The 14,466-nt window shown below is 37.6% G+C and overlaps 5 protein-coding genes across 5 annotated transcripts; 3 read left to right on the forward strand and 2 right to left on the reverse strand.

Moving 5' to 3' along the window:
- Window positions 1-24: 24 nt before the first annotated feature.
- Window positions 25-1,732, reverse strand: LOC17894875 (cytochrome P450 78A5). Its single transcript, XM_006301439.1, has 2 exons — window positions 725-1,732; window positions 25-636 (listed from the first exon to the last, which is right to left on the reverse strand). Exons 1-2 carry the CDS (start codon window positions 1,730-1,732, stop codon window positions 25-27), a joined length of 1,620 nt encoding a protein of 539 aa, XP_006301501.1.
- A 2,550-nt stretch (window positions 1,733-4,282) lies between these two features.
- On the reverse strand, window positions 4,283-6,252 carry LOC17896458 (transcription termination factor MTERF15, mitochondrial). Its single transcript, XM_006301362.2, has one exon. The coding sequence runs from the start codon at window positions 6,229-6,231 to the stop codon at window positions 4,885-4,887; it is 1,347 nt and encodes a 448-aa protein (XP_006301424.1). The 5' UTR covers window positions 6,232-6,252; the 3' UTR covers window positions 4,283-4,884.
- Window positions 6,253-7,027: 775 nt separating this feature from the next.
- On the forward strand, window positions 7,028-8,266 carry LOC17895600 (putative F-box protein At3g17560). The gene has a single exon (XM_023788548.1). The coding sequence runs from the start codon at window positions 7,028-7,030 to the stop codon at window positions 8,264-8,266; it is 1,239 nt and encodes a 412-aa protein (XP_023644316.1).
- Window positions 8,267-9,105: 839 nt separating this feature from the next.
- Window positions 9,106-11,334, forward strand: LOC111832060 (rhomboid-like protein 16, chloroplastic). The gene is made up of 8 exons (XM_023788315.1): window positions 9,106-9,446; window positions 9,903-10,023; window positions 10,147-10,266; window positions 10,498-10,608; window positions 10,753-10,812; window positions 10,915-11,016; window positions 11,097-11,138; window positions 11,236-11,334. The coding sequence occupies exons 1-8, from the start codon at window positions 9,106-9,108 to the stop codon at window positions 11,332-11,334; spliced, it is 996 nt and encodes a 331-aa protein (XP_023644083.1).
- Window positions 11,335-11,717: 383 nt separating this feature from the next.
- Window positions 11,718-13,913, forward strand: LOC17894343 (rhomboid-like protein 17, chloroplastic). Its single transcript, XM_023788088.1, has 8 exons — window positions 11,718-12,069; window positions 12,191-12,320; window positions 12,431-12,550; window positions 12,798-12,905; window positions 13,065-13,112; window positions 13,264-13,365; window positions 13,445-13,486; window positions 13,584-13,913. The coding sequence occupies exons 1-8, from the start codon at window positions 11,732-11,734 to the stop codon at window positions 13,677-13,679; spliced, it is 984 nt and encodes a 327-aa protein (XP_023643856.1). The 5' UTR covers window positions 11,718-11,731; the 3' UTR covers window positions 13,680-13,913.
- Window positions 13,914-14,466: the final 553 nt, after the last annotated feature.

Genomic DNA, 14,466 nt, shown 5'->3' on the forward strand with positions numbered 1-14,466 from the left:
TTTTATAGTCTATGAAACCCTACTTTAGACCCTAGGGATTGCCTTGCAGACAAGAGTGTTTTTCATTTCCAAAGATAGCTTCAAAGTCTCGCTCAGATCCACTTCACCACATGGAACCCACTTGAAATTTCCTAGCAGCTGAGCTAGCCATAGCTCCACGGTGGCTAAGCCCATCGACTTGCCGGGACAGACCCTACGTCCAGCACCGAAGGGAGCAAGCCTCAGATCAGATCCCATGATGGGGAAGTTATCATTTTCTTGAGCACCAAGAAACCTCTCTGGTTTATACTCATGAGCTTCCGGCCAGACTTTTTCATCGTGGGTTATAGCCCACATGTTAACCATCGCCGTGGTTCCAGCGGGGATAAAGTGACTCCCGATCTGAGTGTCGTGAATGGATAGACGAGCCCATGAGAGGAGAGGACCAGGTGGGTGCATCCTTAGGGTTTCCTTGACAATGGCACGAAGGTATGGAAGCTTGGAGAGGTCTGAGTCTGAGACTTGACGTCCCGAGTCACACATGATAGCATCGATCTCGGTCTGAGCCTTGGCTTGAATGTCAGGATGAAGAACCATCCTCGCAAGAATCCATTCCAATAGAATCGCCACCGTGTCTGTTCCCCTAAAAATCATTTCCTATACAAAACAAAAACAAAATGTTTAGACTAGGTTAATTACTACTTAACCGATATATGTATATATATGCATATACTCGTTATTATACCCAAAGGACGGCGATCATATCGGAGTCAGAAAGTTTGTTGTTGTCGTGCATGCCAAGTAAGACATCGACAAAGTCATCATCATAAGTGCTCTCTCCTTGATTATCACGTAGAGACCTCTTTGATTTGTGGTCATTGATTATCTTACCAACGAAGACATTCACTTTACAGACCAAACTACGGCATCTTCTCCTCACGCCTTGTAAATCTAACCATCTCATTCCAGGGAAGTGATCACTCCAGTTGAAGATTCCCAGAAGCTCATAGCCTTCGGACACCAAATGCTTCAACTCATTGCTCTCTTTTGAGTAGACAATACCGTCGTTGAAGTTGTACGTTTTACCGAAAACGCTAGACATCACGTTGTTGAGTGATCCGAAATGCAAGATCTCTCTTATCTGCACTTGTCCAAAATTTTCCATTGAACTCTTGATCTCCTTCACCATGTTTTGTCCAATGTTTTTACGGGATTCGCCAAAGCCGGAGATTCTCTTGGGGCTGAAGAGATGGGTGGAAGAGATCCTCCTCAGTTCTCTCCAGTAATCACCAAAGGGAGCAAACCCCATGGCTCTATGAAAGAGCAGCTCGTAAGCCGACTCTTTCACGGGCCGGTCTGCGAAAGCGGAGCTATTTAGAAGCTCCTTCGCGGTCTCTGGTTCGCTAGTTATCACAAACCGGGTCGATCCGACTGAAAACGCCATGAGAGCTTTTGCTTTGCAAGTGCCATCAATATCGGCGAGGATTCTGTGTGTCAAGGCATTTTTTGTGAAAGCCAAAAGGAGACCAATGATAGGGAGACCAGACGGGCCGGGAATGGCGACAGGTCCGGTTTTGAAGTCAGGTCGGGTATGGAAACGAGCTTTGTAGAGTGCCCAAGCAAAGCCACCTGGAGTCAACCAGAAAACAAAAAGGAAAATGAAGAAGAAAATGCTGAGACAAAGCTCGAGACTCGGAAGTGGAGAAGGCCCATATCGGGAAACAAAGGAAAGATACGTATCATCAATAGCCATTTTCTTGAAGAAGAAATTAGGGTTATTCTTAAGCACAGAGAAGAAACTGTGTGATGATGATGATAGGGCAGAGTGAGACTGTTTCTTTTATAATGGTCGAAAACTAGGGTTAGATCGGTTAATAATTATATTTTATTTATTAAAGTTCCAGCCGGACATGCCTAATTAACTGACCATATATGGTTAAGACTCTTTGGAAACATGCAACTTGCACCGGCCGGGCTTTTTCTTTCTTTTCCTCCTTTCAAATTGATTTGAGTTGTCCTTCGATCCGTTGCATGGTTTTATACTTGTTTTCGCCATGCAAATTTAAGCCATTAGTGTACCTATTTATTTTTAGAATATTCAATATCAATGGTTAGAACATAGTAATTTTCGTGTAAGAATGTTATAATTAATTGCTTTGATCCCATACAAATAATTATGGTTAGAGTAATTTTAGAAGCATAGAGAATAACATGCATATATATGGAAAGTCAGTTACCCATGACGTATAAAGATTAAAGAAAAAAAAGTAATTAGGAAGTAACTATACTATTGTAATTGATAGTTGTATGCAATGTGGTCGGTTAAATTTTATATTAGGAAGATTCGACTGAAATGTGAATGAGTTATATAGCCATATAGGGTTGGCTACCTATGTTATCTATAGTTGGAGCTGAAAAAGTGAAAACTATATATACTTAGGTAAACAGGCTATATATAAAACTAAATCTATTTTCATGTGATTACTATGTAGGTGTGTTCCGAGACCATCTCATATATAAATCAATGAAATATGTATCCTTTAGATGCCGCGTGTAATGTGTATACTATGTAATGAAGAATTTACAATTGTTGAATAAAGAAGACGCATAACTACGTATGAAATGAACATATGGATACCTTATTTTCTACCTAGATATTCCATTGGGGGAAGCCACCGAAATTATTAATGAATCGTAATCGGTTAACCAACAAGATGGATTTGCTTCCCTTTGACCCAACCAAAAAGTCACTGTTTCCTCCATGTCTCTTTACAAACGCACATGAGTCGACAGTGTCGGTCCTTCATGCAAACTTATTCTATATTTTTAATACATTAAACTGTAAAACTAAAACCTGGGGGATTGAGATATATAGGTCCCTTGGACTAATTTGTATCTGTGTTGGACAATTACAGTATAAAAATGTGAATAACTGCGAATAATATTGTATCTTGAGGAACATAAAGAATCCGTTTAGAGTTTTAGATAAGATGTTGATGAGTCAATAAGCAACTAATTATTGATGAAAATATTCTAGCTAGCCTCGGATACCATACATTAATCCGGCTTTAAGCAGGGCATGGTAGGTTTAGATCCATACACCCATGTAAAAGAAAAACAAACAAACAAAATTTTTTTTTTTTTTTTTGACATACAAATGAATGGTTTAACATAGCAAAAAAAAACTGGTAATTAATACCGTTTTCATAATAATTAATTATTCTTTTAATGTTCAAAATATGTTTTGTAGATGGTAATTTCTGTTAAACACTGATGATGCACTGCACCGCATTTTTTTCTTTCATAAATTGCATAATTAAGGGTTATTGAATCATATATTATGTTATATATTGGCTTACTCGAATCATATATATCCAGCTTGTTTAGATGATAATACAAATCAGCAATTACGTCACGAAAACATAGTAAGATGGTGGCCATATGCGTGATGCAGGGTATGGACCAAACATAGCATCAACCTCGTTAACCACAAAATTGTCTCCCTTCAACATCGATACCACACACACACACAGAGTAATGTGACACATATGCCATGCAAAATTGAAGAACGCTCCCACATATATGTGTGTGGGGGTAAGGTCATAGGTTGTCTTAACCGTAGAGACAATATAAGCTGGCTTTTGTGATAATATGCTTAAGGAGAAAGCAAATGTTACACACAAGTCCACAAGTCGTGTGAGTGTCAGTCCTTAAATAATCAATACTACCAGAAAACCGTTGTTTCGATACGTTGACCAAGTCAAAGATGTTATTTGACCAACTGTCGCTCCTTATTACACACACACCCAAAGTCTTAACACTTGCTCGTGGCTTCCTTCTGCCTCTTTATTTTTTTTATTTTTTTGTTCATTGGATACTTCTTTTTATTATATATCCACATTATATAATTAATAATAGGATATAGTTATCGGACTTGTTCTTATTGCTATTCTAGTAATATGATTCTTATTTATATACGCCTAATTAGTCCAATTAAACACATTAAAAGTTTATTATAAATGCCTTTTTAGTAATTTACTTTTTTTTCTTTGAAAATAACTAGTAAAAATGCATAATTTTTTAATAACAATAATTATCTTTCTAATTTTTTTTTTTCCTTTAAACATGGTCTTACCTGGATTAAGTAAAAAAAAAAAAGATTATTTTATATATAAGAAAGAACCTAGTATACTTCTATCTAGTAGAGGCCAGACTCAAAATTGATTTTTCTAATGGGTCACTAACAGGCCTAGCTCGACCCAAGCAACATAACTAGACTAGTATGTACAGTACGTTACAACAATTGGAAAGCTCTCAACTTTTGACAACCAAAGTCATTACATTTGCTCAGCAAATCATTTGTGCAATGAATTGCCGAACTGGAGATGGGAGGCAATAGCTTTCTGTTAAGAATTGATATCTTAACCCAAACGATACATTGTATAGAAGAGGACCTTTCTAGCACATCACTAGAAACATCAATCCTCTCTCAGATGACACATGTGTCACCTTTACACTCAGAGTACAATGCTAGTATAATGATTACAGACTCGATGACTACTACCGATAAGCATGAGAACATGAGAAGGTTGTTACAATCTTTTGCGCTCCTCATTGCTTGTATCAGCTCCCTCGCACGTCCTTATCACTTTGCTAATGTCTTCTGCCTCCACAGCATGCAGAACGAGAAGCGAGTGATTATTCAGTATTTTTCGTCAGGAATATGTATTGTCCTTTGAATGATCAAGCCATGAAATCGGATTCGATGGCTCATGGAAGTTTCCTGAACTCATATCGATTCAGAGCAGATCGTAGTAAAGTGAGGGAGCGAGAATACAGATAAGAGAGGTCGGTATATTTCAATCTAGTAAGAGGCAATCTTTGTTCCAAGCAGATCTAAACCTACTACGCAAGTGGCCCTATAAATGCCTTCATGTTTACCACATCTTCCTTTGTTGTTAGATGGCTAGACGGCTTCATAAGCTTCCAAAGCCCAGCGGGATGTCGATTTTTCACTCGGACACTCTCTTTTCTCTTGCCAAAGATTCTTTCACACTCTGGGTATGGCTTCACGTATAAATTATAGAATCTTTTCATGCTTGGTTTGATCAAACCTTTCAATCCAATATCACAGCCAAGACCACCTTTCAGTTTCAAGTAATCAATGACATTGTACCGCGGAACGATCTGCTTCTGAAGATTAACCCCTAGATACTCTGGTACATCAGCTAAGCAATTAATATGAAATCCCATTCTGTTAGTCAAAAACACAATCTTCTTCTCTATATCCTCTATCTCATATAAGATCACCCTCGGCTCTTTCCATACAACCTTGAATGCGTCTCTATGGATCAACCCGTATTTGCATAAACAATCAACTCTGAGTTTCACTTGAAACCCAGCACGGAAAGCACCCTCGCTGAGAATACTAACTCTGATCACTTCCCGGCATTTCAATGTGTTGATCAGCTCCAAACACCGCGGAAGCTCTCCTAACTCCAAGCCAAGAACTCTAGGTTCTCTAGCAATATCTTTCTTAACATCATCCTTGCTAAACCCCATCTTCATAAACTCATCTAGCAATGGCTTAAGTCTAGTCTCAGTACCAATCCCTAAAATCTCAGGAAAAACGTGAAAGAACCTCTCAACGTTATCTAGAGCAATGTCGATTCCAACTAAAAATTCAATCTTTCTGCGAATTTCAACCTCATTCACTAACAAAACTCCAGGGAATGCGCTTAAAATCCTACTCACAGTACTATCACAAAAGCCTAAACCCTTCAAAACCCTTAAGCATTCATAAAACTTATCTGGACCAATCCCAATTCTACTAGAATGCTCAAGGACGCTCTTAAACGCGGAAGGCGCGACTCCCTGTTTACCGCATTCGGAAAGAGGAACTCTCCATTTCCTTAAGAACTCTGATCGCAGAACATTAGGGCAATCGCAAATCAGCGAAACGAGTGATTTCTGAGGGAGTTTCAACGACAACAAGACACCGAGAGAGGTCTCGGTCTCTGTTAAATCCGAATTCAGCAGGTGACTGTTCCTTGAGAGGAAGTGTTGGAGAGAAGAAGGAGGGAAACCATACCTCTGAAGGAGATCCGCGAGTAAAATTCGTTTCCTGTAGTGCGATTGGTTAGTATGTACGAGAATCCGTGAAGATGGATTTGAGGATAGTGATCGATTCTGATTGAATAGGGTTATTGGGTAGCCACGAAGCTTGATGAAGGTCTTAAGTTTTGAGGCCATTTCAGCTTCGGCTTTGAAGGCGCTCACTGTACAAAGTAGGAAGAAGACCATGTCCTGTAAAAAAGTTCAGATTTATACTTGTACCCTCAAAGTTTCATTTTATTCTGAACATGCCTCCAACTATTTATTTATTTAAAAGTTTGCCCAATTATTGAGTGGGATCGTTTAAAAAAATAAAATAAAAAAATTCTAACTAATATATATATTTGATATGTGTATATATTGTGTGTGATATATTTTTTTTTTTATCTCTCATGCGTTTAGATGAAAATAATTTATTATGATGGTATTGATATTTAAAATTGTATTGAAAATTTGAATATGTTATGTTCAAATTCATTTTTTTTAAATAACAAGATAAAATCTAAAAATATACATGTTATTACTAACATTTCCATTATTTTCGATAAAATTTAATATCAATGTTGACCTCGCCGATTTATCTAGTTTATTATATAAAAACTTAACTCTTGTATATTAGGAAGATACATACAAATTTAAATAGGATATATACCAATATACTGAATAAGATATTAATAATCTCATATGTATCAACAAATAAACTAACTCCTACACACAATTGGAGTTGTATGTGTCCATGGAAACTGGAAATAATCTTATTGATTATTATCTCTGTATTATGAAGATTTCAGAATTGTTTTTGGTAATAAAACAAATTCCTTTTTTTTCTGTTTAGGAATTTATAACTTCTCCCACACGCTAGCTAAATATATAAAGAGAACAAGTTAAAGGCACGCGCTTAAGCACCACAGCCAAAGCAAGAGCTTGAAGAAATATGACCTCTGTTTATCTCCCTAGTGACCTTGTTATGGATATCATGTCCCGAGTTCCAGGCAAATCCCTAGCCAGATTTCGATCAGTCTCAAAGAAAATTAGGTCTCTCCTCTCTCATACGTCTTTCCTTCGCCTCCACCACAGCCGTTCACGTGATTTCCTTTTTACTCTCAAGGCACTCAAGCAGGAACGTAGGTACTACTATCATGTTAAGTACAATTTCTTTGTGACCAACAAGTCCAATGGCCTCATCCACGAGTTCATGGTAGTTTTTGCTGGCCATAGATTCAGAACGCTAAGCTCTCACCACCAGCTCTTATGCTTTGTTTGTGAATCTGGGATCCATCTTTATGACCCCGTGAACAAGGAGTTGAAGAATTTACCGGAACCTTGGTTCTCTCCATGGTGTTTCAACAAATCTGACGAGTGTCTCGTCTCTTTTGGTTTTGTTGACGCCACGATGCAGTACAAAGTCGTTAAGTGGCCTCACGACTTGGATGAAGACCGTACAAGGAGGTTGCCAAGTGGCCTCATCACAACTTGGAAGAAAGTAGATCTCAAATTTGAGGTCTTGAATATGGACATTATGGAAGATGGCCGTCTTAACGTATCCCGTTGGAGAAGGCTACGTAGACCATGTCCCTATCTTCTACAACTGTCGTCTCAGGTTCACGTCAATGGATTTATTTACTGGACCACTAGTGATTTTCAGATCGTGTCTTTCTCTTTACAAGATGAAGCTTTCTCAACCATAAACCCCAAACCACCTTGCTTCCGCCTTGACATCCAGGGAACCAAGAAAACTCGCTTTTTCACGTTGTCTGGAATCCGTGGAAACTTATGGATGATAGATGATGATGTCCGGTCTCAAATCATGGAGATTTGGAAGATGGACGAAACTGCTAGCGGCGGATGGGCCAAGATGCATAAGATCGATCTCGGAGGAACAAATCCAAACAAAAATGATGGTAAAGTGCAGATGCTAGATATATGGTCAGACCAAGTTTTGTTCAAGCTAATATCGACGCGGCTCTTGATATGCTATGACGCCAACACAAACACCCTAGAGAACTACGGGAGCGAGTCTGGAGACTATGAGCTATGTCATTCTACCGATGGACTCTTGTCTATACACAACCTTGATATGTTTAATTCTTCTCCGCACTCTTCTCATCCCGAGCTGAAGTCTTTCTTTTTCTTACCTATGATGATGAAGCCCACTCCGGCCTTTCTTAATTAGAGATATATTGTATTGTTATTACTACTTATTATAGTAGCATGCATATGTATCTTTTCTTTTGTTGGTTTAAAGAAAAACTATATGTATACACCAGATCTCTAGTTTTTTTTTTTTTTTTTTTTAAGTATATGTATCTTACGAAAGTTAAAATGAGCACTTGAGCAAACTTACATGATCAACAATCCTTTTTTTTTTTTAATTGAAAAGTCATCGTTTTAGAATTTTAAATGGGTGCTACTGTTGCTAGTAAAATCATCTAATTTTTCCATGCTCAATATATATATTAAATACATGGTGTTTTTTTTTTTTGTAATTTTTGTAATTATATTACCTCGATTAAGAAGAAAAACCAAAAATCCACGGGGGATGTTTGGGCCTTAGAACAGTGGTGTAGGACAGGTTTAGGGAATCTGTTTAATTTTATGCAAATGGTAAATACTTATTTAAAAAAACTAAACCAGCAAATTATGTTTTGAAAATACACCCGCGGGTCATCATCTAGTTAGTTTATAAGTTAGCGTCAAGAGAATTTTCTTTAGTTTAGATCAAATGAGTGATTGGCGATATACACAAAAGACATAGATGAGCGGATCGTTGTTGTCTGACCCGGTTTAATAAATTTACAATTCCCCTAACCGGAGCGAATCTTTTGTTTTTTTTACCTTATACTGTATGTAGGTAGAATGAAAACAACTTGTTTCTTCTGTTTCTTGTAATGTTACTTTTGTGACATCACTTTTTTTTATTGCACAATTTTTTTTAAAAAAACACACATACTTCATGACAATGTAAGCGCCATTAATTTGGTACAAATTTTGAAATAAAAAAGAGTTGGAAAAATGAAGGCGGTTTTCTCTCGCAGGGTCGTTGGCTCGTCTTCGCAGCTAACCAAATTGGTGACGAAGCAGCCGAACCAGAGTCGCCATTTCTTGAGTCATCTTCTTCTTCCTTCTGCTCTCTCTTCTTCAACTTCTTCTTCAGCCAACCGATTTGTTCCCTCTCTTCTACCCGCCCGGTTGGAGAAACTTCATGGGTTCTTTGCTAGCACGTTGGGAAACACCAATCTAAAGCAAAAAGTCGGAAATATTGTTTTGGAATCTAGAGTTGGCTTCTTCAGTTTTGAGCTACCTAGTCATGTATTCAACTCTAATGCTTTTACCGGGTTTCAAAAGCGTACATGGTATTGTCTCTCTTTCCTCCCCCCCTTTTTGTGATGATTTAACTTCGAAACCTTATTTCTTATTTTTTTTGGTGTGATTTACATATAATCTCTAGGATGCTCAGGTTTGATTTAGGGTTGTACAGAGTTTATGTGGTTCATTAATCATCTACTAATGTTTTCACATCTTTCCTCCCTTAGCTATTTTTTTCTTTCTTTCTAGTCAATGGTGCTTTGGCTTCTTTCAAAAAAAAAAAAAAAAAAAGACATGTGAGGACTCAGAAAAGGACGAGGACAATTAGTAGCTTTTTTGCCATTTCTGTGTAGTTCTTGATTTGAGCAGCTCAAAGCTCTTTTGATGCTTTCCTCTTTATAAATAGACTAGCAGCTGGACACTGGTTTAGACCTACTCCTTTATGTTCTCCGGATAAAGAAGTAACACTTTACTGGGGTATACTTGTGTGTTTCTTCTGGCAGGAAGTCTTGGTTTAATGGAGCTAATTGTGTAGTTTTCGGATTGATTATAGCTAATGCTGCTGTGTTTACCATGTGGCGCGTCTCAGGCCAAGACATTAAGTGGATGGTGAATAATTTTCTGGTCTGACCTCAAACAAAGTTCACAACTTTTGTTTTTCTTTAATCTTAAGTACCCTGCTAAAACTCTTCTACTTAGGATTTGGTGGATCTTTTGTATGATTAACCATGCTATATATTTGGGCAGTTATCAAAGTACAGTTTTGTGACTGGACGCATACACACACTGATCACTTCGGGTTTCACTAATGTTGGAACTAGTCAACTCATCTTGAACATGATTGGACTTTGCTACTTCGGAACCAGAGTATGACTTCACTTCCTTGTTTCCATAGAAATATGTCTCTATATAATCTGTTTTCGTAAATGAGATGAGAAATGCTTTCATTTGTTTCCTATCAATGGGCTACTAACACTTAATTTGGCTCATATGACTCGATACGAAACGTCCTTAGTTCGTTCAAAAACAAAAAATAATTGATACTTATTGATCGTTCCATACTGTTTGATCTTTATATCGAACCCCATCTGCTCTTAGATTGCAAGAACCTTGGGGCCACGTTACCTCTTGAAGCTGTACTTTGCTGGAACACTTGGTAGCTCTGTTTTCTTCTTGAGTATTCATGCTCTCTCGGTTATGTCACTCAAGGTATATATATATATATATATAGCGACAAGCATAGCTTTCTCATTTTCATAATCATGCTAAGTCCACAGATGTGTTGCGCGGAATTGTGGGCTTAGACGAAACGCCTTACCTTCGTTAATCTTTATTGGTTGGTCAATCATACAGGGCCAACGAGTAGTAGTAGTAGTCACTAAAGATCAAGTAAAAGTCCCCATTTTTCAACAGGTAAGTTATTTTTACTTATCAAGTTAAATGTTTTTGTAAGAACATGAACCATGAACACGCTTCATGTTTTGGACTATCAAAGTGTTTCCAATTTTTGTACAGGGTGCTGATGGATCTGTGTTTGCCATCACGCTTCTCGATATGTTCATCTACCCGAAAGTTACAACATACTTTGGGTTGATCCTCCGTGTGCCTGCGTTGACTGTAAGGACTCTCTACGTACTCGTCATAATGAGTGAAACTCTTGTGAATCATCTAAAAACTCTCTCTTTTCTAATCTTCAGGGAATCTTTTTCTTAGGACTCGACATGTTAAAGATGCTAGAGGTGTGTATGATCTGAGAATCTAATCCACATTTTGCTTTGAGACAATATGACTATGCATCTTTTAACCAGACACAAACCTTTTTTTTTGGGAATGCAGGGGAAAGATAGCAAAATCTTATCAAGTTCGAGTCAGTTAGGTGGACTAGTAGTAGCAGTCATGGCGTGGGCACGGTTAAGGAAAGGCCGATTCTATTAGTGATTTGATTATACTAATTATGTTAAACTTTGTGACAATGAGATTATTATAAGTATTCTCATCGTTTGGGCTGAACGTTTTGGAAACTTTGGTGCTGAGAGACTGATGAGAGTGAGTGGGTAGACTTGTGGAGTGATGTTTGTCAATTTGTTTTTTTTTTTTTTATTGTGGAGATGGGAAAGGTCATGGTGCAATGAATATTTTCAAGTTTTTAAATTTTACAATTTTCCTAAATTGGAAAGAGCAGATTTTTTTCTATATAAAAATAAACCTTTACAATAAAGTTGTTAATATCCTAATGAATTAAAAAAAAAGGTGACGTTTTAAAGAGATAGCTCATGAGAATCTGGTGTCCATGCATTTGGTAAAAATTGGCTCCCAAACAAGAGTTGGAAAAATGCATGCGATTTTCTCTCGCAGTCGGAGGGTGGTCATCGTTGGTTCTTCTTCGCAGCTGACCAAACTGGTGAAGAAGCAGCCGACCCAGAGTCGCCATTTCCTGACCCATCTTCTCTCTTCTAGCCTCTCATCTTCTTCTTCCGTCACTCGTCGCTTCGTTCCTTGTCTATCGCGATCGGAGAAAGTTCATGGGTTCTTCGCAAGCACGTTCGGGAACACCAATCTAAAGCTCAAACTCGGAAATGTTATGGAATCTAGAGTAGGGTTCTTCAGTTCTGAGCTTCCTCGTGTTGGATTAGAGTCAAAGGGTTTTACCGGTTTTCAAAAGCGTGGATGGTATTGTTTCTTTTCGTCTCCCTTCTTTGTGATTTTGGTTTGTGGATACTAAACAATACCAAAAAATAAAATTAACTAACTTAATTTATTGGGTTTACTTGTGTGTGTTTTCGTCTCGCAGGAAGTCTTGGATTAATGGAGCTAATGGTGTAGTTTTAGGGTTGATAGTAGCTAATGCTGCTGTATTCACATTGTGGCGTGTTTTAGGCAAGGACATACAGTGGAGGATGTGGTTGTCGAAACATTTTGTGGTGATCTAATTAACCTCATAACTTCAGATTTTTTATTCTCTTCTTTAATGCTAAACTCTTGTCTTGGATTTGGTTGATCTTTGGTATCATTAACCTTCATATTTGAGCAGCTATCAACGTACGGTTTCACGTCTGGGCGTATACACACGCTGATAACTTCGGGATTTAGTCATATTGGAACCAGTGACCTCAGCTTGAACATGATTATACTCTACTACTTCGGAACCAGAGTATGTCTCCTTCTTTGATCTTAAATAAGATGAAAAATGCATTCCTTTGTACTTCCTTTGAACTGGCCACTTCGTTACATCTGACTGGAGCACATATTCACAATATTAATTTCGCTCATGTTACTGTAACAGCAACTTAACTTTACAAGGAAACGTCCTTAATTGCTCCTTAGATAGATATTAAGTTGGTTCCTTTTGGAAAACTTGCTACCTACGCATCTTTATCTCATAAACCCATTGTTCTTAGATTGCAAGAACCTTGGGGCCGCTTTACCTTTTGAAGCTGTACGTTGCTGGAGCACTTGGTAGCTCTGTTGTCTTCTTGAGTGGTCAAGCTATCTTGGCTACACTCCAGGTATATATAGAGCAGTTTCCTTTTAATTTCAAATTATGCTAGGTCCATATGATTAGTAGTTTTTTCATTAATCCTTATCCAGTTCATTTGAAGTACATGTTACATATATGAGGCTTACACAAAATGCCTTACCTCCGATATTGTTGGTCAATCATACAGGGTGAAGGAGTTGTTATCACGGATCCATCAATCCCCATTTTTCACCTGGTATGTTTTGTACTCGTCTAGTTAAATGACTTGGTCTGAGCATGAACAGACTGGAATCTTCGGTTGATATATAGAGAGTGAGACAAAGATGCACATACACTTGTTTTGGATCACCAAATGCTAGTGAGGTAAACTCTTTCCTATGGTACAGGGCTCTAATGGATCTGTGTTTGCTATCACGCTGCTCGATATGTGCATCTACCCAAGAGTTACTACATACTTTAGGTTGCTGCTCCGTGTGCCTGTACTGACTGTAAGGACTCTCTACATACTCATCACAACGAGTAAAACTCTTCTGAATCATCTAATAACTTTATATTTCTAATCTTCAGGGAATCTTTTTTCTAGGACTCGACATGTTTAAGATGCTAGAGGTGTGTATGCTCTCATAATCTAATCGATCGACATTTTGCTTTGAGACAATATGACTATGCATCTTTTAACCAGAGCAACTTATTTTTGGGAATGCAGGGGAAGAGGAACAACGTCTCATCAAGTTCGGGTCAGATGGGAGGAGTTGTGGTTGCAGCTATGGCGTGGAGACGGATAAGGAAAGGCCGATTCTGATAATGATTGGGTTATTTAAATTTCTCCATTGGACCTTGGGCTTGCTTCAAAAGAATCAATTAAACATGATCATCATACCGACCAGTTATGTTACATTTTGTTTTACAAATGAGACTATTAGTACCATTTTTTTGTTTGAGCTGGACATTTTGGAAACTTTGGTTCTGATTGGAAGACTTTTGGATTGTGGTTTAAACTGAAACCAAGATATCAATTTGATGGAACTTTTGAATTGAACATTGTAGATTAGCTTAAGGTTATTGTCTTGTCATTTATTTCAAGTCTCATCACCAAGATATTGTTTTCATTTGACGTCTATCACAAAGATTATAAAGAACAAACAATGAATTATTTATTCCTTAAATACTGACACACCTAAAATTTTAGAAAAAAAACAATGATGATTAGAGCATTTGATGAATTCTCTCTCTCTATTTTACTATATTTCCTTGTGGTTGATCCAAATCATAAGAAGGGTGTGTAATTTTCTTCCAAGGATTACCTAATGGACACATAGACTTGAAGGCAACAAATATTACTCATTGGATTTTGTTGTTGCTGTTGACAACTTGACATCATTACTTTTATTCGATTTAATGGCTTCTTTAAACAGAAATAGAATTCCCACATAAAAAGAAAAATATAAAGAAAAAGATTTGGTCACATTGGATTTGTATTCAGAAACATTGTCTCACCTTGTTTCAATTTCGGTAAAAGATTTCTTTTTATTTGTTCCTTTTATTCTTTTGCGGTTACCATTGTTAGAAAAAACCTAAAACCAAAGAAA

The sequence above is a fragment of the Capsella rubella genome, unplaced genomic scaffold (assembly GCF_000375325.1).
Source record: "Capsella rubella cultivar Monte Gargano unplaced genomic scaffold, Caprub1_0 scaffold_2, whole genome shotgun sequence".
NCBI lineage: Eukaryota > Viridiplantae > Streptophyta > Magnoliopsida > Brassicales > Brassicaceae > Capsella > Capsella rubella.

Excerpts from the sequence above, each read along its gene's own strand:
- LOC111832060 (XM_023788315.1), top strand. The coding sequence starts at position 9,106 with ATGAAGGCGGTTTTCTCTCGCAGGGTCGTTGGCTCGTCTTCGCAGCTA. Across the intron at positions 9,447-9,902 it reads GGGTTTCAAAAGCGTACATG|GAAGTCTTGGTTTAATGGAG; the intron begins GTATTGTCTCTC and ends TTCTTCTGGCAG. Across the intron at positions 11,017-11,096 it reads TCCGTGTGCCTGCGTTGACT|GGAATCTTTTTCTTAGGACT; the intron begins GTAAGGACTCTC and ends TCTAATCTTCAG.
- LOC17896458 (XM_006301362.2), bottom strand. The coding sequence starts at position 6,231 with ATGGCCTCAAAACTTAAGACCTTCATCAAGCTTCGTGGCTACCCAATA.
- LOC17894875 (XM_006301439.1), bottom strand. The coding sequence starts at position 1,732 with ATGGCTATTGATGATACGTATCTTTCCTTTGTTTCCCGATATGGGCCT. Across the intron at positions 637-724 it reads ATATGATCGCCGTCCTTTGG|GAAATGATTTTTAGGGGAAC; the intron begins GTATAATAACGA and ends TGTTTTGTATAG.
- LOC17894343 (XM_023788088.1), top strand. The coding sequence starts at position 11,732 with ATGCATGCGATTTTCTCTCGCAGTCGGAGGGTGGTCATCGTTGGTTCT. Across the intron at positions 13,113-13,263 it reads CAATCCCCATTTTTCACCTG|GGCTCTAATGGATCTGTGTT; the intron begins GTATGTTTTGTA and ends CCTATGGTACAG. Across the intron at positions 13,487-13,583 it reads ACATGTTTAAGATGCTAGAG|GGGAAGAGGAACAACGTCTC; the intron begins GTGTGTATGCTC and ends TTGGGAATGCAG.
- LOC17895600 (XM_023788548.1), top strand. The coding sequence starts at position 7,028 with ATGACCTCTGTTTATCTCCCTAGTGACCTTGTTATGGATATCATGTCC.